The sequence below is a fragment of the Neovison vison genome, chromosome 14 (genome assembly GCF_020171115.1).
Source record: "Neovison vison isolate M4711 chromosome 14, ASM_NN_V1, whole genome shotgun sequence".
Taxonomy (NCBI): Eukaryota; Metazoa; Chordata; class Mammalia; order Carnivora; family Mustelidae; genus Neogale; species Neogale vison.
The window spans coordinates 17,093,815-17,115,390 of record NC_058104.1 but is presented as its reverse complement, the minus strand read 5'-3'; the positions used below and the strand labels follow the sequence as shown (position 1 = coordinate 17,115,390).

Here is a 21,576-nt window from a genome sequence, read left to right as displayed (position 1 = left end):
TAAAGGAACAGAATAGAGTCTCCAGAAATGGTCTATGGTCAAGTCTATGGTCAACTAATCTTCAATAAATCTGGAAAGAATATCCAATGGAAAAAAAAAATAGTCTCTTGAGTAAACGGTTCTGGGAAAATTCAACAGCTATGTACAGAAGAATAAAACTTGACCATTCCCTTGCATCATACACAAAGAGAAAACTCAAAATGGATGAAAGATCTCAATGTGATTCGAATCCGTCAAAATCCTGGAGAAGAACATAGGTAGTAATCTCTTCAACACTGACCACAGCAACTTATTTCAAGACATGTCTCTAAAGGCAAGGGAAGTGAACGCAAAAATGAACTTTTGGGACTTTATCAAGATAAAAAGCTCTTGCACAGCAAAGGAAATGGTCAAGAAAACTAAGAGGGAACCCACAAAAGGGAGAAGATATTGCGAATGAAGATAGGGCTGGTATCCAAGATCTATAAGGAATTTCTCAAACTCAACACCCAAAACCCAAATAATCCAGTCAAGAATTGGGCAAAAGACTGAAGAGACACTTCTCCAAAGACATACAAATGACTAGCAGATGCATGAAAAAATGTTTAACATCACTAGCCATCAGGGAAATGCAAACCAAAACCACAATGAGATATAAGTTTACACCAGTTAGAATGGCAATTAACAAGACAGGAAACAACAAGTGTTGATGAAGATGTGGAGCAAGGGGAACCTTCTTACACTGTGGGTGGGAACTTAAGCTGGTATAGTCACTCTGGAAAACAGTATGAAGTTTCCTTAAGACATTAAAAATAGAGCTACCCTACAACCCACCAACTGCACTACTAGGTATTTACCCCACATACAGAGATGTAGTGTAAAGAAGGGGAACATGCATCCCAATGTTCATGGCAACAATGTCCACAATGGCCCAACTGTGGAAGGAACTGACAGGCTTTTCAATTGAGGAATAGATAAAGAAGATGTGGCACATATATACCATGGAATATTACTCAGCCATCAGAAAGGACGAATACCCTCAATTTGCATCAACATGGATGGAACTGGAGGAGATTAAGTTACATGAAATAAGTCATGCAGAGAAAGACAATTATCATGTTTTCACTCATATGTGGAACATAAGTAATAGTGTAGAGGCCCACAGAGGAAGGAAGGGAAAACTGAGTGGGAAGAAATAAGAAAGGAGAAAAAACTATGAGTGACTCTGGACTCTGGGAAATAAACTGAGGCTTACAGAAGGGAGGGGTGAGGAGAGGGGATAGCCTGGTGATGTGTATTAATGAGGGCATGTGTTGTGATGAACACTGGGTATTATATGCGGCTAAAGAATCACTGAACGTTACATTAAAAACTTTGATATACTATATTGCTTAATTGAACATAATAAAAAATATTTAATTATAAAAATAAAAACATTTTTCCAATTAAAAGAAACCCCTTGGTATTAGGATGTTCCAGCTGATCTTCCAGGGGAGGCATTTGTTGTACTGGTTCTCAAGTGTCTGCCTCCTCAGAATTGCACCGTCCTTGTTAGGGGGCTGGGTTCAGTGTGAATGCCTCCAGATTGTTCTATGTGGCTTTTGTTCCCTGAAAGATTTCTGCACTTTTAGAGGATAAATATCAAAATGGCAGTCTCTCAATCTCCAGCCCCAGATCTTAAATACTGCACCCCCCATTCTTCAATAAGTCCTCACAGAAAACCAGTCAGTCACTCTTGTCTCCCTGGTTTCCATCTTTGTTCACCCAGGCTGTGAACAAGCATCTTTATCTTGGGCTCCTAACCCAATTTTGAGTCTCCAGACTTTAGAGTCTCCAGTGGTATGCACTGCACCACTCCTCCCAGGGATTAGAGAAAGGTCTTGCCACAGTTCTGCCTCTTGCTGGGCCCTTGCTTTGAGAGTGGTTGCCTGACCAGACCAAGCTTCATAGTTTATGGCAACACAAAGTTGAAAGCCCATTTCTGGCCTCTCTGTTTGCAGCTGGCTTCCCTGTTCCAGTGTTTGGAAACTCTGCAACCCTCAGGTACCCTTTTCTTTTTGTGACGCCAGGGATCCTGAGACTATGCTAATTCCACTTAGGATTCTGCCTGCTTTGCCACCTGAGTGCCTTTCAGACCAGAACACCCATCAAGAAAGCAGATGTCTAGAAGTTTTGATTTTGCACTCCACTGCTATATCACTTTGCCGTAGCCAGCTTATGGAGGCTCCCTCCCCCTACCCCCATGGTTTAATCTTCAGATACATGGCCTAGGATTCCTTGCAAAAATAGTTGCTTTTCTATTCGGAGAATTTCAGCAATTCTTTTCTTAGAGCTCCAGTTGAGTTCATAGATGTTCAGAAAGATTTTATAGGTATCTAGCTGAATTCCAGGGGCCAGACAAAACCAGGGTCCACTACTCCTCTGCCATCTTCTTCTAAAATCTGTTGTGCTTCTGTACACCTATAATGAAGCAGCAGATAAAGAAACCAAGGAATTGATCCCATTTTCAATTGTACCAGAAACAGTAAGATACCTAGGAATATATATAACTGAAGAAGCAAAAGGTCTACACTCTGAAAACAATAGAACACTTATGAAAGAAATTGAAGAGAACACAAATAAATGGAACAAATTCTGTGCTAATGGTTTTGAACAACAAACATTGTTAAAATGTCTATACTAACCAAAGCAATCTATGCATTTAATTATCAGCAGTTTTCACAGAGCTAGAACAAATGATCCTATAATTTGTATGGAACCAGAAAAGACCCCAAATAGCCAAACAATTGTGAAAAAGAAAAACAAAACTGGAGGCATCACTATTCTGGGTTTCAAACTATGTTACAAAGCTGTAGCCATCAAGATAGTAAGGTACAGGAGCACCTGGGTGACTTAGTCCGTTAAGTGTATGCCTTCAGTTTAAGTCATGATGCCAGAGTCCTGAGTTCAAGCCCTGCATCAGGCACCATGCCTAGTGAGGAGCTTGTTCCACCTTCTCCCTCTGCAGTTCCCCTTGCTTGTATTCTCTCTCTGTCAAATAAAGAAGTAAAATCTAAAAACAAAAAGACAGTATGGTACTGAAACAAAAACAGCCACATAGATCAATGGAACAGAACAGAAAACCCATGAATGAACTCTCAAATCTATGGTCAACTAATCTTCAATAAATCAGGAAAGAACATCCAAAGGGAAAAAAGACAGTCTCTTCAACAATGGTGTTAGGGAAACTGGGGAGCAACATGCTAAAGGATGAAATTGGACCCCTTGCTTACATCATAAAACAAAAATAAACTCAAAAGGGATGAAAGACCTAAATGTGATATAGGAATCATTCAAAATCCTAGAGGAGAACACAAGCTAAAACCTCTCTGGCCTCAAGCTTGCACCTTTTTTTTTAAAGATTTTATTTATTTATTTGACAGACAGAGATCAGAAGTAGGCAGAGAGGCAGGCTGAGAGAGAGGAGTAAGCAGGCCCCCTGCTGAGCAGAAAGCCTGATGTGGGGCTTGATCCCAGGACTCTGGGATCATGACCTGAGCCAAAGGCAGAGACTTTAACCCACTGAGCCACCCAGGTGCCCCAACCTTGCAACTTTTTATTAGACATATCACCTGAAGCAAAGTAAATAAAAGCAAAAGTGAATTATTGAGACTTCACCAAGATAAAAAGCCTCTGAAGAGCAAAGGAAACCATCAACAAAACTGAAAGGTAACCAATGGAATGGGAGTAGATATTTGCAAATTTTGTATCTGATAAAGGGTTAGCATCCAAAGCCTATAAAAGACTTATCAAATCAACAACAATAACAAAAATAATAATCTAGTTAAGAAATGGGCAGAAGACCTAAATAGACACTTTCCCAAAGAACATACGAATGACTAACAGGCACATGAAAAGATGGTCAACATAACTTATCATCAAGGAAATGCAATTCAAAACCACAATGATATACCTCCTCACACTTGCCAGAATGGCTAAAATTGACAACACAAGAAATAAGAGGTGTTGGCAAAGATGTGGAGAAAGGGGAATTTTCTTGCACAGTTGTTGGAAATGCAAACAGGTGCAGTCATTCTGGAGAACTCTACAGAGGTTCCTTAAAAAGTTAAAAATAAAACTGCCTTAAGATCCAATAATTGCAATACTAGGTATTTACCCAAAGGATACAAAAGTACTGGTGTTTGTAGAAGCATTATTAACAATAGCCAAATTATGGAAAGAGCCCAAATGTCTATTGAATGTCCATTGAATGATGAATGAATAGAGAAGATGTGATTATATATATAATGGAATATTACTCAGGCATCTAAAAATGGAATCTTAACATTTGCAATGACATGGAGGGAAATAGAGGGTATTATGTTAAGTGAAATAAGTCAGTCAGAGAAAGACAAATAGCATATGATTTCACTCATGTGGAATTTAGGAAACAAAACATGAACAGAGGGGAAGGGAAGGAAAAATGAAATAAGATGAAATCAGAGATGGAAACGAACTATAAGACTCCTAACTATAGGAAAAAAACAGGATTGTTGGAGGGAGATGGGGGGGTTAGGGTACTGAAATAGATTATGTTGAGTGAAATAAGTCAAGCAGAGAGTGTCAATCAACTATGGTTTCACTTATTTGTGGAGCATAAGGAATAACATGGAGGACATGGGGAGCTGGAGAGAAGGGAGTTGGGAAATTGGAGGGAGGGATCAGCCATGAGAGACTGTGGACACTGAGAAAAAAAATTTGAGGGTTTTGGAGGGGAGGGAGGTGGGAAGTTGGGTGAGCCTGGTGGTGGGTATTATGGAGCACTGGGTGTGGTGCATAAACAATGAATTCGGGAATTCATTGAAAAGAAATTTAAAAAAAAGGAAAAATGGATCTTTGTTTCCATTTTCCTGATCCTTATAAAATGGATATAAACAAATATTTCTCCTGGGAAGATATGCTAATAGAAAATAAGTACATGAAAAGACCAAATATCATTAATTCTCTTCATATTATATGTCCATAACAGAGAGCAATCATCTACAGACAGAAGTCAATTAGTGGTTGCCTGGGGTTGTTGAGGAGGCGATCTGACAGGTAGCAGAGGAGAAGAGAAGCAAGAAAGAAAGGGGGGAAGGAAGTAGAAAGAAGGAAGGGAAGAAAGAAGAAGAAGATGAAGAAGAAGGAGGTGAAGGAGGAAGGAGAAGGAGAAGAAAGGAAAGAAAGAAAGGAAGGTAGAAAGAAAGGAAGGAAAGAAGGAAGGAAAAAGAGGAGGGAGGGAGGGAGAGAGAACAGAAGGAAGGAAGGAAGGAAGGAAGGAAGGAAGGAAGGAAGAGTTGAAGGGGAGGGGATTGAAGGGAAAGAGAGAAAAGAGATTTCCTACAATAGATTTAAAGTCTCTTTGGGGTGTGTGTGTGTGGGGGTGTGTGTGTTTGCTTGTTTGTTTTTTGCAAGCAAGATGGTGGAGAAGTAGGGGACTGTATTTCAACCAGCCCCTTGAATTGAGCTGGATATCTACCAGACGATTCTGAACAACCCCTGAACATTTTGAGATGTAAGAATATATATCCAGATCTATACCAACAGACTATCTCTGGCAGCTGGTTTCAAGGTATGAAACAGGGAGATACAATTCTGTGTAAGCCATGTTATGGGGAAGGTGAAATAACACAGGAGCACAAGTGTCCCTCACTGGGGCCCAGGCCCAGGCACACAGAGCAGTAGTGGCATGGAAAGGACTTAGGGCAGCCCCTCAGACTGAAACCTGGAGCTGTAGGGGCATGCAAATGAACTGGGGGAGGATTTGGTGGTTTTAGAAGCATGAAGGACAAAGATGTGTCTGGACATGGAAGCAAGGGCTGGGAGTGCTTCTGTATGGCATACAACCCAGGATGCTGAGGTTTTTAGCAGCATAGACAAAAACAAAGTCAGTATGGCTTGGAGCGCTCTCTGGAGAACAGAATGCAATCTCTCTGTTCTGTGACAGAAGTTTGAATACAGTCAATTCTGTGTTGTATGTGCCTGGTAGAGACATGGAAAGCCACCAGGAAAAGCCACCAGAAAACAAGCCCCTGAAAACTGATTTTTCCTGACCAACCCTCCCCCAACAAGGAACACGGGAACTCTCCCCAAACAGCATTGCCTGAGTAACAGCACAGCAGGCCCCTCCTCCAGATAACAAGCCAGAAGAACAAGAGGCCAACAACCCTAAGGTCTCTATAAAACAGGTGCATCTTGCTTGGGTTGTGGTCAACAGTTTGGTCTCTGTATATTCCCTCAACCCCTCCTCACTAGAATGCCTAGGAGGAGAAACCCCCAACACAGTAAAAATTCAGAGACTGTGACATCTGCTACAGAACTAAAGGATATGGCTATAAGCATGGTATCAGAAATAGAATCCAAGGTGGCTATCCAGAAATAGAATTCAGGGTAACCAGAAGATGGTTGGAGAAAACAATTAGTGGCAACATAGATTCTCTAAGGGCAGAAGTGAGAGCTGATCTAGCAAAACCTTAAAATGTTATTAATGAGACCAAATCTAATCTAGACACTTGAACAGCTAGGGCAAATGAGGTAGAAAAAGGAATTAGTGACCTAAAAGACAAACTGATAGAAAAGGAGTAGAAGGAGGACAGGAACAAGCAGATTAGAAGCCATGAAAACAGAATTAGAGAAATAAATTATGCCATGAAACATTCCAATGTCAGAATTATTGGGATCCTGAGGGCTGGAGAGAGAGAGAGGACTAGATGATACAGTTGAGCAAATCCTAGCTGAGAACTTCCCTAGTCTGGAGAATGAAACAAGCATTCACATCCTAGAGGCAGAGATAATATCAGTCCCCAAGATCGAGGAGAGCAGACCAACCTCCAGGCATGTAATAGTGAAACTCACGAATCTTAAAACCAGGAAAACCATCTTAAGGGTAGCTAGGGGGAAGAGATTGTTAGGCACAGGAGGAGGAACATAGGAATAATGTCAGCCCAGTCCACAGAGACCTGGAAAGCCATAAAGGCAAGACTCACTCAGGGTACTAAATGAGAAGAACATGCAACCAAGAATACTTGATCCAGCAAGGCCGTCATTTAGAATGATGGAGAAATAAAGAGCTTCCAAGACCAGCAAAAACTGAAAGAATATGTGGCCATTAATCTAGCCCTGCAAGAAATATTCAGGAGGGTTCTATAAAAGCATAAAGACCCCAAGAGTGATACAGAACCGAGATATATGGAGACAATCTGTAGAAACAAGGACTTCAAATAACATGATGACAATAAAATCATACCTTTCATAATCAATGTGAACAGCCTAAATGATCCCATGAAATGGCACAGGGTTGAAGATTGGATGAAAAGACATGACCCATCCATATGCTGTCTACAAAAGACACATCTTGAACCTAAAGATACATCCAGACTGAAAGTGAAGGGACGGAGAACCGTCTTTCATGTCAATGGACTGCAAAAAGAAATCTGGGGTAGTGATTTTCAGATCAGACAAATAAGATTTTAAGCTAAAGTCTGTAGTCAGAGATACACAAGGACACAACATCATGCTTAAAGGATCTATCCAAAAAGAGGATTTAACAATTGTAAATATCTATGCTCCCAATATGGGAGCAGCCAACTACATAAGCCAACAGTTAACCAAAATAAAGAGACATATTGATAAGAATATGTTAATTGTAGAGGATCTTAACACACCATTCTCAGCAATAGACAAATCAACCAAGCAGAGAACAAAAAAAAAAATAGCTTTGAATGACACATTGGACCAGATGGACCTCATAGATATATGCAGAACATTCCACCCTAAAACAACAGAATACTCATTCTTCTCTAGCTCACATGGAACTTTCTCCAGAATAGACCACATACTGGGTCACAGATCAGGGCTCAACCAATACCAAAAGATGGAAATTATTCCCTGCATATTCTCAGACCACAATGCTTTGAAACTGGAACTCAATCACAAGAAAAAGTTTGTAAGAAATTCAAACACTTGGAAGCTAAAAACTATTCTGCTCAAGAATGTTTGGCTCACCCAGGAAACCAAAGAAGAACTTAAACAATTCCTGGAAACCAATGAGAATGAAAACACTTCATTCCAAAACCTATGGAATAGGGCAAAGGCAGTCCTAAGGTGGAAATACATAGCCATCCAAGCTGAAAGAAAGAAAGAAAGAGAAAGAAAGAAAGAAAAGAAAGGCAGACAAAAGAGAAAAAGAAAAATCCTGAATACACAAACTGTCTTTACACCTGAAAGAATGGGAGAATCAACAACAAATTAAACCTAACCCATGCACAAGAAGGGAAATAATTGTGATTAGAGCAGAGATCAATCAGTTAGAAACCAAATATACAGTAGAACACATCAAGGGAACTAGAAGGTGGTTCCTTGAAGGAATTAATAGGTGATAAACCACTGACCAGACTAATCCAAAAGAAAAGAGAAAGGACCCAGAATAATAAAATCATGATTGAAAGGGGGGATCACGACTAACACTAAGGAAATAGAAACAATAATCAGAAATTATTTTCAACACCTATATGACAATAACTTAATCAACCTAGAAGAAATGGATGCATTCCTGGAAACCTATAAACTCCCAAGACTGAAACAGGAAGACTTGACAACCTGAATAGACCAATATCTAGCAAGGAGATTGAAGAAGTGATCAAAAGCTCCCAAAAAACAAGAGGCCAGGACCTGATGGATTCCCTGAGGAAGCCTGCCAAACATCAAAAGGAGAAATAAAACCTATTCTTCTGAAGTTGTTTCAAAAAATAGAAACAGAAGGAAAACTTCCAAACTCTTTCTATGAAGCCAGTATTACCTTGATCCCAAACCAGGCAAAAACCCCCATCAAAAAGGATAATTCCAGAACAATATCCCTGACCAATATGTATGCCAAGATTCTCAACAAGATCCTAGGTAATAGGGTTCTACACTACATTAAAAAATTATCCACCACAACCAAATTTATCCCCTGGGAGGCAAGGGTGTTTCAACATTTTCAAATCAATCTATGTGATAGAACAAATCAATAAGAGAAGAGAGAAGAACAACATGGTCCTCTCAATTGATGCAGAAAAAGCATTTGACAAAACATAGCATCCTTTCCTGATTAAGAATTTTCAGAGTATGGGGATAGAGGGAACATTCCTCGACTTCATAAAATCCATCTTTGAAAAACCCACAAAGAACATCATTCTTGATAAGGCAAACCTGAGAGCCTTTACATTGAGATCTGGAACACAAGGATGCCCACTATTGCCACTATTGTTCAACATAGTGCCTCTAGCAACAGCAATCAGCAGAAAACAAAATGAAATAAAAGGTACTCAAATTGGCAAAGAAGAAGTCTAACTCTCTCTTTTTGCAGATGACATGATACTTTATGTAGAAAACACAAAAGACTCCACCCCCAAATTACTAGAACTTATACAGCAATTCAATAATGTTGCAGGATACAAAATCAATGCATAGAAATAGTTGCTTTCTTATATACTAAGAATGAAATTGTAGAAAGAGAAATTGGAGATTCAATTTTATTTACATAGCACCAAAAACCATAAGATACCTTGGAATAAACCTAGCCAAAGAGGTAAAGGATCTATACTCAAGGAATTACAGAACACTCAAGAAAGAAATTGAAGAAGACACAAAAAGATGGAAAAACATTCCATGCTCATGGACTGGAAGAAGAAACATGGTTAAAATGTCTATACTGCCCAGAGCAATCTATAATTTCAATGCCATCCTGATCAAAATACCATTGGCACTTTTCAAAGTGCTGGAACAAACAATCCTAAAATTTGTATGCAACAGAAAAGACTCTGAATTGCCAAAAAATGTTAAAATAGAAAAACAAGGGTGGGGGCATCATATTGCCTTATTTCAAGCTATATTACAAAGTTTACCACAAAGACATCATGGTATTGACACAAAAACAGACACATAGACCAATGGAAGAGTATAGAGTCCAGTTATGGACTCTCAACTCTATGGTCAACTAATACTCAACAAAGCAGGAAAAAATATGGAATGGAAAAAATATAGTTGCTTCAATAAATGATGCTTGGAAAATTGGAAAACTATGTACAGAAGAATGAAACTCAACCATTCTCTTACACCACACACAAAGATAAACTCAAAATGGATGAAAGACCTCAATGTGAGACAGGAATCCATCAAAATCCTAGAGGAGAACATAGGCAGTAACCTCATTGACATCAGTCACAGCAACTTCTTTCAAGACACATCTCCAAAGGCAAGGGAAACAAAAGTGAAAATAAACTTTGGGACTTCATCAAGATGAAAGGCTTCCACACAGCAAAGGAAACAGTCAGCAAAACAAAGAGGCAACCCCAGAATGGGAGAAGATATTTGCAAATGACACTACAGACAAAGGGCTGATTTCCAAGATCGATAAAGAATTTCTCAAACTAAACACACAAAATACAGATATGTCAAAAATGGGCAGAAGAAATGAACAGACACTTGTCTAATGAACATATGCAAATGGCTAACAGACACATGAAAAAATATTGATCATCATTGGCCATCAGAGAAATTCAAATCAAAACCACATTGAGATACCACTTTACATCAGTTAGAATGGCAAAAACTGACAAGGCAAGAAACAACAAATGTTGGAGAGGATATGGAGAAAAGGGAACCCTTTTACACTGTTGGTGAGAATGCAAGTTGGTGCAGCCACTTTGGAAAACAGTGTAGAGATTCCTCAAAAAATTAAAGATAGAGCTACCCTGTGACCCTGGAATTGCACTACTGGGTATTTACCACGAAGATACAGATGTAGTGAAAAGAAGGGCCACATGCACCCCAATGTTTATAGCAGCAATGTCCAAAGTAGCCAAACTGTGGAAAGATCTGAGATGCCCTTCAACAGATGAATATAAGGAAGATGTGGTCCATATATATAATGGACTATTTCTCATCCATCAGAAAAGATGAATACCCAACTTTTGCATCAACATGGATGGGGCTGGAGGAGATTATGTTGAGAGAAATAAGCCAAGTGGAGAAAGCCAAGGATCACGTGGTTTCACTTACTTATGGAAAATAAGGAATAATATGGAGGACATTAGGAGAAGGAAAGGAAAAGTGAATTAGGGGAAATCAGAGGGGGAGATGAACCATGAGAGACTGTGGACTCCAACAAACAAACTGAGGGTTTTAGAGGGGGCAGAGAAGGGATGGGTAAATCTGGTGGTGTATTAAGGAAGGCACATATTACAAGGACAACTGGGTGTTATATATAAACAATGAATCTTGGAACACTACATCAAAACCTAATGATGTATTGTATGGTTACTAACATAACACAAGAACCAAGATGCCCTTCAACGGATGAATAGATAAGGAAGATGTGGTCCATATACACTATGGGGTATTATGCCTCCATCAGAAAGGATGAATACCCAACTTTTGTAGCAACATGGACGGGACTGGAAGAGATTATGCTAAGTGAAATAAGTCAAGCAGAGAGAGTCAATTATCATATGGTTTCACTTATTTGTGGAGCATAACAAATACATGGAGGACAAGGGGCGTTAGAGAGGAGTAGGGAATTTGGGTAAATTGGAAGGGGAGGTGAACCATGAGAGACTATGGACTCTAAAAAACAGTCTGAGTGGTTTGAAGTGGCGGGGGGGTGGGAGGTTGGGGTACCAGGTGGTGGGTATTATAGAGGGCACGGCTTGCATGGAGCACTGGGTGTGGTGAAAAAATAATAATGTTTTTCTGAAAATAAATAAATTGGAAAAAAATCTAAAAAAAAATTTAAAAAAAAAATCTTACATTCATTGAGGAGTTCACCTGAGCAGTAGTTTCATCATGTGTTGGAAATTGATATATCTGGATGCCATTGCTAACCAATTCACTCATTATTTTACACTTGAATTTCTGTAAATCATTTTTAGAAATTGTATCTGCTTTGGCAATCAATGGTACAATGTTCACCTGTAAATAAAGAGCCAAACAAAATCTTACCATCAAGGATTTGTTGTTATTCCTGGAGTTTTTATGTCAAAACCTCATAATCTCTCACAGTAAATTTTTATAACTAGATAATCACTGGCTACTACCATACCTCTGTCACAAAATGGCTGTCCAAAATCATTAGTACTTTTGAATATTAATCTTTTATCAGAATTCAGGTTTAGAAGTTCCAAATTTATTTTCTCAAACTATCTTAAACTTTCCACACATTTAGAGTTATTAAAATGTACATATAGAATAAGATAGTCAAATTAATTCATATTCAATTTGATTTCTTAAACTGAGTGCTCAAAGTCAGGAGTAACTTGCATCAATACTATACATTACATTATTACTATAATTAATACTATACAATTATATTAATTTATACTAAATTAATTCTCTCTTTCATTTTCATCACCTTCTCCATAAATCCATGTCTTTGTAGATATATTTGTTTGTGATTTTCAAAGGCCACCTAAAAATAATATACCTTTTTTGTTACCATACCTTGAAGACTAAATGTGTGTGTATGTGTGTATATATATATATATATATATATATAAATCTTGCTAACAAATATCATTTGATATTTTTAAAAAGGTATTATTTCTATATTGCATATTTGAGGTTGAAATTTTATTCATAAACTTTTCTTTGTAGTTCTGCAATATGATCATTCCTGTCTCCATGCTTACATTTTAATAATTAAACTTTGTAGAAATTAAAAATACACAAAATTAGAAAATATCTGTTTTTACTGTGAAAGTATCTTATCAAATCATAGATATATAATGTCAAGTTCTGTGATAGTGTAAGTGTGCATAAAAGTCAGTTCTAGGTATATTGTTTTTGTTTTAGATTTTTCAAAGTGCATTTTTAAAAAATCCTTGTACAAATCTAGGGCCTCACTATAACACTGATGTTCAAATTTTAGAATCTTAAATAGAACCTTCCACAGTAAAAAGCAGAGAACTACTAAGATAGGTTCAAGTTTAACATAAATATCTTGGGTCATATTGCTGAGAAAGCTATCTTCTAATGATAGCAAAACCTTAACACATAACAAGTAGAAATTTCCATGTTAATAATCCCTTAAGTGTTCATATTTGAGGGATTAAAGTCACTTATTGCAAAGAGAATTGAACAACCTAGAAGAGAAGACAGCAGACACCCACCCACCCACCCACACACACACACACACACCATTGCTCACCCTTCTATGTAATGTTCCTGTAAAAAAGTAATTTTCTATATATGGAAATTTTTTTATGATAACAGCTACCCACAAAATTAAAAATAAAACTATGTGTCCCTAGTGGTTGAATATCCTAATGATCAAGAAATTGAGCCATCTCTTGATTTTGACTAGAACTCTAACTTCTTTCAACAACATAGTGACATATAAGATTAGGTACAGGATAGGTGAGCCTGTTGGTGGGTATTAGGAGGGCACATATTACATGGAGCACTGGGTGTGGTGCATAAACAATGAACCTTGAAACATTAGAAAAAATAAAATAAAATTAAGATGTTAAAAAAAGATTAGATTACAAAATTAAATTACAAAATTTCTTTCCAGTTTGAACAATACATAGCACAAGTCAGGACTTCTTTGATAAAAATTTTACAACTTTTTCTCTCCTCAACCTAATAAAGTGTCGAAAAAAACTCATGACATAAAAGTTTCTTTCACATGTATATTTATCCTCTACTGGAAAAAATATATACATACATATTAAATCCTGAATCCTCTGTGATAGGACCACTAACCAGGATCATGAAAATTTCATGATTCACACAATCAGGAGTAACAGGTAAATGTTAATGGAATTGTTTTATAGTACTGTAGAATGAAATTAATTTCAAAAATACAGAAAAGCTGCCACAACCTCTATGATTTAAATCATAAAAAAACCTGTAAATTTTTATTTTAAAAATTTTTAGATATTTTTAAAAATATTTTTACATATTTACTTGACAGAGAGAGATCACAAGTAGGCAGAGAGGTAGGCAGAAAGGGGGGGTGGGAGGTTGGGGTACCAGGTGGTGGGTATTATAGAGGGTACGGATTGCATGGAGCACTGGGTGTGGTGAAAAAAATAATGAATACTGTTATGCTGAAAATGAATATATTAATTTAAAAAAAGAAAGAAAGAGAGAGGGAAGCAGGCTCCCCACTGAGCAGAGATGTGGGTTAAGCCTCTGTCTTCAGCTCAGGTCATGATCTCAAGGTCCTGGGATCAAGTCCTGCATTGGGCTCTCTGCTCAGTGGGGAGCCTGCTTCCCCCTCTCTATGCCTGCCTCTCTGCCTACTTGTGATCTCTTTCTGTGAAATAAATAAATAAAATCTTTTTTAAAAAATAGGAAACATAAACATAAAGAAACATCAGATATGTGTAGAGGAACGACCATGTGTGGACACAGTGAGAAGGCAACCATCTATCACTAAATAAATAAATAAATAAATAAATAAATAAATAAAAATAAAGGTTTTAGAAGGAAAAAAAAACCTTGGTGACACCTTCATCTTGGACTTCTAATTCCCATAACTGTGAGAAAATTAATTTCTGTTGTTTGAACTACTAAGTTTGTGGTATGTTTCCCTTGGAAACACAGAGCACTGCTTTAAGGATTAACAGGAAAAAAATTATATTTGGGGGAGCCTGGATGGCTAAGCGTGTCCCTTCAGCTCAAGTCATGATCCCAGGATCCTGGGATCAAGACCCCCATCAGGATCCCTGCTCAGAGGAAAGCCTGCTTCTCCTCCTCCCTCTCCCTCTGCCTGCTGCTCCCCTTGCTCGTACTCTTTCCCTCTCTCTGTCAAATAAATAAATAAAACCTCTTTTAAAAGAAAAATTATGGGGCACCTGCATGGCTTAGTGGGTTAAAGCCTCTGCCTTCAGCTCGGGTCATGATCTCGGGATCCTGGGATCCAGCCCCACATTGGGCTCTTTGCTCCATGGGGAGCCTGCTTCCCCCCCACCCCCAACTGCCTGCCTCTCTGCCTACTTGTGATCTCTGTCAAATAAATAAATAAAAACATTTTAAAAAAAAGAAAAGAAAAAATATATTTTAACATATTAAAATTAACAAGTTCTTATATGTAAATACCTTCAAGTTATATATTATCACAAAATAATTATCAAATCTTGGTAGGTTGATGGATTTATCTAACACACCTTACTGTCAATGTTCTTCATAGTTAATAGATCAAGGGACTTCAGGGAATGTCCTGTAGGTGAAATGAAGTAAAGACACACATGTATACGGGAATCATGGTAGTCAATGAAGGAACGTTTAATTTTCAATTCTTCTTGAAGATAGGCCTCAAATTGAGCATCTACATAGTCAACTACAGGTTGATAGCTGAAAAAAAATTATTTCAACAGATTAAAATGACAGATTAATAACACCTATAGTCTGTCTTTTCACCATTTAATAAATTATTAATATGGGGGAGCTTGGGATGATGGTGGAGTAGGACACTGGGCTCACCCCATCCCATGTTTACAAATAGAAATCATCCACATCCAAGTCAACAAATCAGAGAAAGATCCAAAGACTGGAAAAACAAATTCCACAACTAAATATAGAGAAGCTACATCTGGGGTACCTGAGTGGCTCAGTAGATTAAGTCTTAGGGTCAGGTCATGATCCCAGGGTTCTGGAGTGGAGCCCCAAAATGGGGTCCCTGCTTAGTAGGAAAACTGCTTATTCCTCTCTCTCTCTCCCTCTGTCCCTCCCTCTGCTTGTCCTCTCTCTCAGATGAATAAACAAAATATTAAAAAGAAGAAGGAAGAGGAGGAGGGGGGTAACAGGAGGAGGAGAGGGGAGGAGAAGGCAGGGAGGAGAAAAAGGAAAAGGAGAAGGAGAGGAAGAGGGAGAAGGGGAAGAATCTGCATCTGAAAGTTTAGGAAGGTCAGAAATGTGAAGAAAAAGTGCTCACAGAAGGGAGAGAGCTGCATGTGCAGAGAGGGGAAAGAAATAGGTCCTTGCACGAGGGAGCTCACACAAGGAAGACAAATCCCCACGTCTTTTTGGTTTTAAAAACCAGAGGGGTGGGGGGAGGAGTCAAGATGGCAGGCTTGACTGCTACTGAGATGGCATCTCAGTAGCAGGCTGAGATGACATCAGGTAGCAGGAGTTCAGCTAGATCTTTATCAAACCATTCCAAACACCTACAAATCCAACAGGAGATCAAAGAGAAGAAGAGCAACAATTCTAGAAACAGAAAATCAACCACTTTCTGAAAGGTAGGACCTGTCAAGAAGTGAATCCAAAGTGACAAGAAGATAGACCGCAGGGGAAAGGGCCGGCTTCTGGCAAGTGGCAAAGTAACAGAGCACAAAATCAGAACTTTTAGAAGTCTGCTCCACTGAGGAACATCACTCCAGATGCTAAGCAGGGGTGGAGCCCTTGTGGGGACAGCGTGGTCTCAGGTCCCGGGGGGTCACAGAAGGATCAGGGGTGTCTGAGTGTAGCAGAGCTTGCAGGTATTAGAGGGGGGGAAGTCAGATACAAAGATGGAGCAGAGGAGTGAACTCTCAACTCAGGGTTACCTTAAACTGTGATCCGTGGCACAGTTGGGCCACTGCCCTTTGAGCAGGGACCCCACAAGTGGCAGATCCAGGAAGACCCCCTGGAAGAGTGATAGGGATCTGCTAGGTTTGGAGACTCCAAATGGGGCTGCGTGCCAGAGACAGAAAAGCTCAGTCACAGGTTGGGACCAGGGAGCACTGCTGGAGACCAGGGAGATGGAAGTGATTGAACGCTTTTCTCCAAGGACACACTGAGGAGGGGACCCTGAGCTCTCGGCTCCTCTGGGCTGGAGACTGGGCAGCCACCATCTTCATTCCCATCCCCCAGAGCTCTACAGAAAGTGTTCAGGGAACAAAAGCTCCCAAGACCGAACCAGAGCAAGTTACTTAGCCCAGCCCTTGGTAAGGGCAAGCAATTCTTCCTGGGCAAAGACACTTAAGAATCACTATAGCAGGCCCCTCCTTGAGAAGATCAGCAAGAAATCCAGCCAAGAACAAGATCACTGATCAGGGAAAACAGCAGAATTCCAGACAAAGGGAAAGCAAATCATGGAACTCATGGCTTTTTCCCCTTGATTCTTTAGTCTTGCAAAGTTAATTAATTTTTTTTCTTATTGTAATTTTTTAACCTTTACCCTTTCCTCTTTTAACATTTTTTAACTCACTAATCTTAACAATACCTTTCTTTAAAAAAAATCATTTTGAATGTTTGTTATTATAGTCATATTTTATCCTTCATTGTATCTAACTCTATCTTTTGTATACACATAGGGTATTTTCTTCTAAAAAACTTAGGGATACAACTTCTAATAGATCAAAATATATCCTAAATCTAGCACAGTGTTTGTTCTAGTCTCCAGCCTGAGCAAATTCTCTCCACTTTCTTGTTTTTTCTTTTCCCAACCAACTTATCATACCAAATCTTTTTTTTTAGAATTTTTAAAAATTTTCATCTTTACAGTCATATTCCATCATTTCATCATGTTTACACTTATTTTTGTATAAATATAAATATAAATAAATAAAAGTGTGTGTATTTGTGTTTCTTTATTTAAAATTTTGGGAGGTAGTTTCTTCTAAGAGAGCAAAATGCTCCCAAAATCAAGTGGGCAGCTCTGTACTATTCAGAAGTCTAATATTTATTTTTTCTTTTTTCTTTTTCTTTTTTTTTATTTTTTAACTTCTTTTTACCCCCTTTCTTCTCCCCACAATTTGGGGTCTCTTCTGATTTAGTTAACACATATTTTTCTGGGGTCTTTGCCACCATTTTAGTATTTTATTCTCTTGTTCATATGTTCTTTTTTTTCCTTTAACTTCTTTTAGCAAAGTGTACTTTTTAATAAATTATTAATTTTTTTATTTTTTTAATAAACATATAATGTATTTTTATCCCCAGGGGTACAGGTCTGTGAGTTGCCATGTTTACACACTTCACAGCACTCACCATAGCCCATACACTCCCCAATGTCCATAACCCCATCCCCACTCCCATCCCCCCTTCCCCCCACAATCATCAGTTTGTTTTGTGAGATTAAGAGCCACTTATGGTTTCTCTCCCTCCCGATCCCATCTTTTTTCATTTATTCTTTTCCTATCCCCAACCCCCCCATGTTCCATCTACACTTCCTCATAACAGGGAGATCATATGATAGCTGTCTTTCTCCAGCTGACTTATTTTGCTAAGCATAATACCCTCTAGTTCCATCCATGTCATCACAAATGGCAAGATTTCATTTCTTTTGATGGCTGCATAGTATTCTATTGTATATCTATACCACCTCTTCTTTATCCAGTCATCTGTTGATGGACAGCTAGGCTTCTTCCATAGTTTAGTTATTGTGGACATTGCTGCTATAAACATTCAGGTGCACGTGCCCCTTTGGATCACTATGTTTGTATCTTTAGGGTAAATACCCAGTAGTGTGATTGCTGGGTCATAGGGTAGCTCTATTTTCAACTTTTTGGGGAACCTTCATGCTGTTTTCCAACATAGTACTAGAAGTCATAGCCTCAGCAATCAGACAACAAAAAGAAATTAAAGGCATCCAAATTGGCAAAGAAGAAGTCAAATTATCACTCTTTGCAGATGACATGATACTATCAGTGGAAAACCCAAAAGACTCCATTCCAAAACTGCTAGAACTTGTACAGGAATTCAGTCAAGTGTCAGGATAGAAAATCAATGCACAGAAATAAGTTGCATTTCTATACACCAACAACAAGACAGAAGAAAGAGAAATTAAGGAGTCAATCCTATTTACAATTGCACCCAAAACCGTAAGATACCTAGGATTAACCTAACCAAAGAGGCAAAGAATCTATACTCAGAAAACTATAAAGAACTCATGAAAGAAATTGGGGAAAACGCAAAGAAATGGAAAAATGTTCCATGCTCCTGGATTGGAAGAAAAAATATTGTGAGAATGTCTATGCTACCTAAAGCAATCTACACATTTAATGCAATCCCTATCATATATTCTTATCTGGATAAAATGACAAGGCAGAAAAACTCATCACGAAAAAAAGAACAAGAGGCAGTACCGAAGACTAGGGACCTGATCAATATGGACGCTGGTAATATGTCAGATCTAGAATTCAAAATGATGATTCCCAAGGTGCTAGCTGGGCTCAAAAAAGGCATGGAAGATTTTAGAGAAACATTATCTGGAGAAATAAAAGCCATTTCTGGAGAAATAAAAGAATAAAACCTACCGAGCTGAAATCACAAAAGTTATTAATGAGGTGCAATCAAAAATGGAGGCTCTTAATGCTAGGATATGAGACAGAAGAGAGAATTAATGATATAGAAGACCAAAGACAAAGAATAAAGAAGCTGAGCAAAAGGGAGACAAAAACTACTGGACCGCGAGGGGAAAATTCGAAAGATAAGTGATAAGAGAAAATTCTGAAGCAGGTCCAGAAAAGAAGTCTGGAAGAAATATTAGGTTGGCAGCAGACTTATCCACAGAGACCTGGCAGGCCAGAAAGAACTGGCATATTCAGAGCACTAAATGAGAAAAACATGCAGCCAGGTATACTATGTCCAGCTAGGTTATCATTGAAACTAGAAGGAGAGATAAAAAGTTTCCATGACAAGCAAAAACTAAAAGAGTTTGTAAACACCAAACCAGCTCTACAGGAAATATGGAAAGGGGACCTCTAAGCAAAGAGAGAGCCTAAAAGTAGTAGATCAGAAAGGAACAGAGACAATATACAGTAATAGTCACCTTACAGGCAATACAATGGCACTAAATTCATATCTTTCAATACTTGCCCTGAATGTAAATGGGCTAAATGCCCCAATCAAAAGGCACAGGGTATCAGAATGGATAAAATACCAAAACCCATCAATATGCTGTCTACAAGAAACTCATTCTATTTTTTAAAAGATTTTATTTATTTATTTGACACAGAGAGAGATCACAAGTAGGCAGAGAGGCAGGCAGAGAGAGAAGGGGAAGCAGGCTCCCTGCTGAGCAGAGAGCCTGAAGCGGGGCTCAATCCCAGGACCCTGGGACCATGACCTGAGCTGAAGGCAGAGGCTTTAGCCCACTGAGCCACCCAGGCGTCCCAAGAAACTCATTTTAAATGCATTTATACACCTCCAGATTTAAAGTGAGGGGGTGGAAAACAATTTACCATGTTAATGGACATCAAAAGAAAGCTGAGGTGGTAATCCTTACATCAATTAGATTTTAAGCCAAAGACTATAGTAAGAGATGGCGAAAGACACTATATCATACCTAAGGGGTCTGACAAAAAGATCTAACAATTTTAAATATCTATGCCCCTAACATGGGAGCAGCCAACTATATAAGCATTATAACAAAATCAAAGAAACACATAGACAATAATACAATTATGGTAGGGGACTTTAACACGCCCCTCACTGAAATGGACAGATCATCCAAGCAAAAGATAAACTAGGACATAAAGGCCTTAAATGACACACTGGACCAGATGGACATTACAGATACATTCAGAACATTCCATCCCAAAGCAACAGAATACACATTCTTCTCTAGTGCCATGGAACATTCTCCAGAATAGATCATATCCTGGGTCACAAACTAGGTCTCAACCAGTACCAAAAGATAGGGATCATTCCCTGCATATTTTCAGACCACAATGCTCTGAAACTAGAACTCAATCACAAGAAGAAATTTGGAAAGAACCCAAATACATGGAAGCTAAAGAGCATCCTACTAAAGAATGAATGGGTCCACCAGGAAATTAAAGAAGAATTGAAAAAATTCATGGAAACAAATGATAATGAAAACACAACTTTCAAAATCTATGGGACACAGCAAAGGCAGTCCTGAGAGGAAAATATATAGCAATACAAGCCTTTCTCAAGAAACAAGAAAGGTCTCAAATACACAACATAAACCTATACCTAAAGGAGTAGAGAAAGAACAACAAAGAAAGCCTAAACCCAGCAGGATAAGAGAAATAATAAAGACCAGAGCAGAAATCAATGAAATAGAATCCAAAAAAACCAATAGAACAAATCAACGAAACTAGGAGCTGATTCTTTGAAAGAATTAATAAGATTAATAAACCCCTGGCCAGACTTATCAAAAGGAAAAGAGAAAGGACCCAAATAAATAAAATCATGAATGAAAGAGGAGAGATCACAATCAATACTGAAGAAATACAAACAATTATAAGAACATATTATGAGCAACTATATGCCAGCAAATTTGACAATCTGGAAGAAATGGATGCATTTCCAGAGATATATTAACTACCACAACTGAACCAGGAAGAAATAGAAAACCTGAACAGACCCATAACCAGTAAGGAGATTGAAGCAGTCATCAAAAATCTCCCAACAAACAAGAGCCCAGAGCCAGACGGCTTCCCAGGGGAATTCTACCAAGCATTTAAAGAAGAATTAATTCCTATTCTCCTGAAAGTGTTCCAAAATATAGAAATGGAAGGAAAACTGTCAACTCATTTTATGAGGCCAGCATCACCTTGATCCCAAAACCAGGCAAAGACCCCATCAAAGACCAATAATCTTGATGAACAGAGATGAGAAAGCTCTCACCAAAATACTAGCCAATAG

At 38.4% G+C, this 21,576-nt stretch overlaps 1 protein-coding gene across 1 annotated transcript in view; it reads right to left on the bottom strand.

Moving 5' to 3' along the window:
• Nucleotides 1-15,321, bottom strand: part of LOC122895300 (septin-14-like) — a 59,511-nt gene extending 44,190 nt beyond the window's left edge. Inside the window, exons 1-2 of the mRNA XM_044232594.1 lie at nt 15,147-15,321; nt 11,785-11,946 (exon numbers count right to left, since the gene is read on the bottom strand). Coding sequence (XP_044088529.1) covers nt 11,785-11,946; nt 15,147-15,167 — 183 coding nt within the window. The 5' untranslated portion in view covers nt 15,168-15,321. The remainder of the gene's footprint in view (nt 1-11,784; nt 11,947-15,146) is intronic.
• Nucleotides 15,322-21,576: the final 6,255 nt, after the last annotated feature.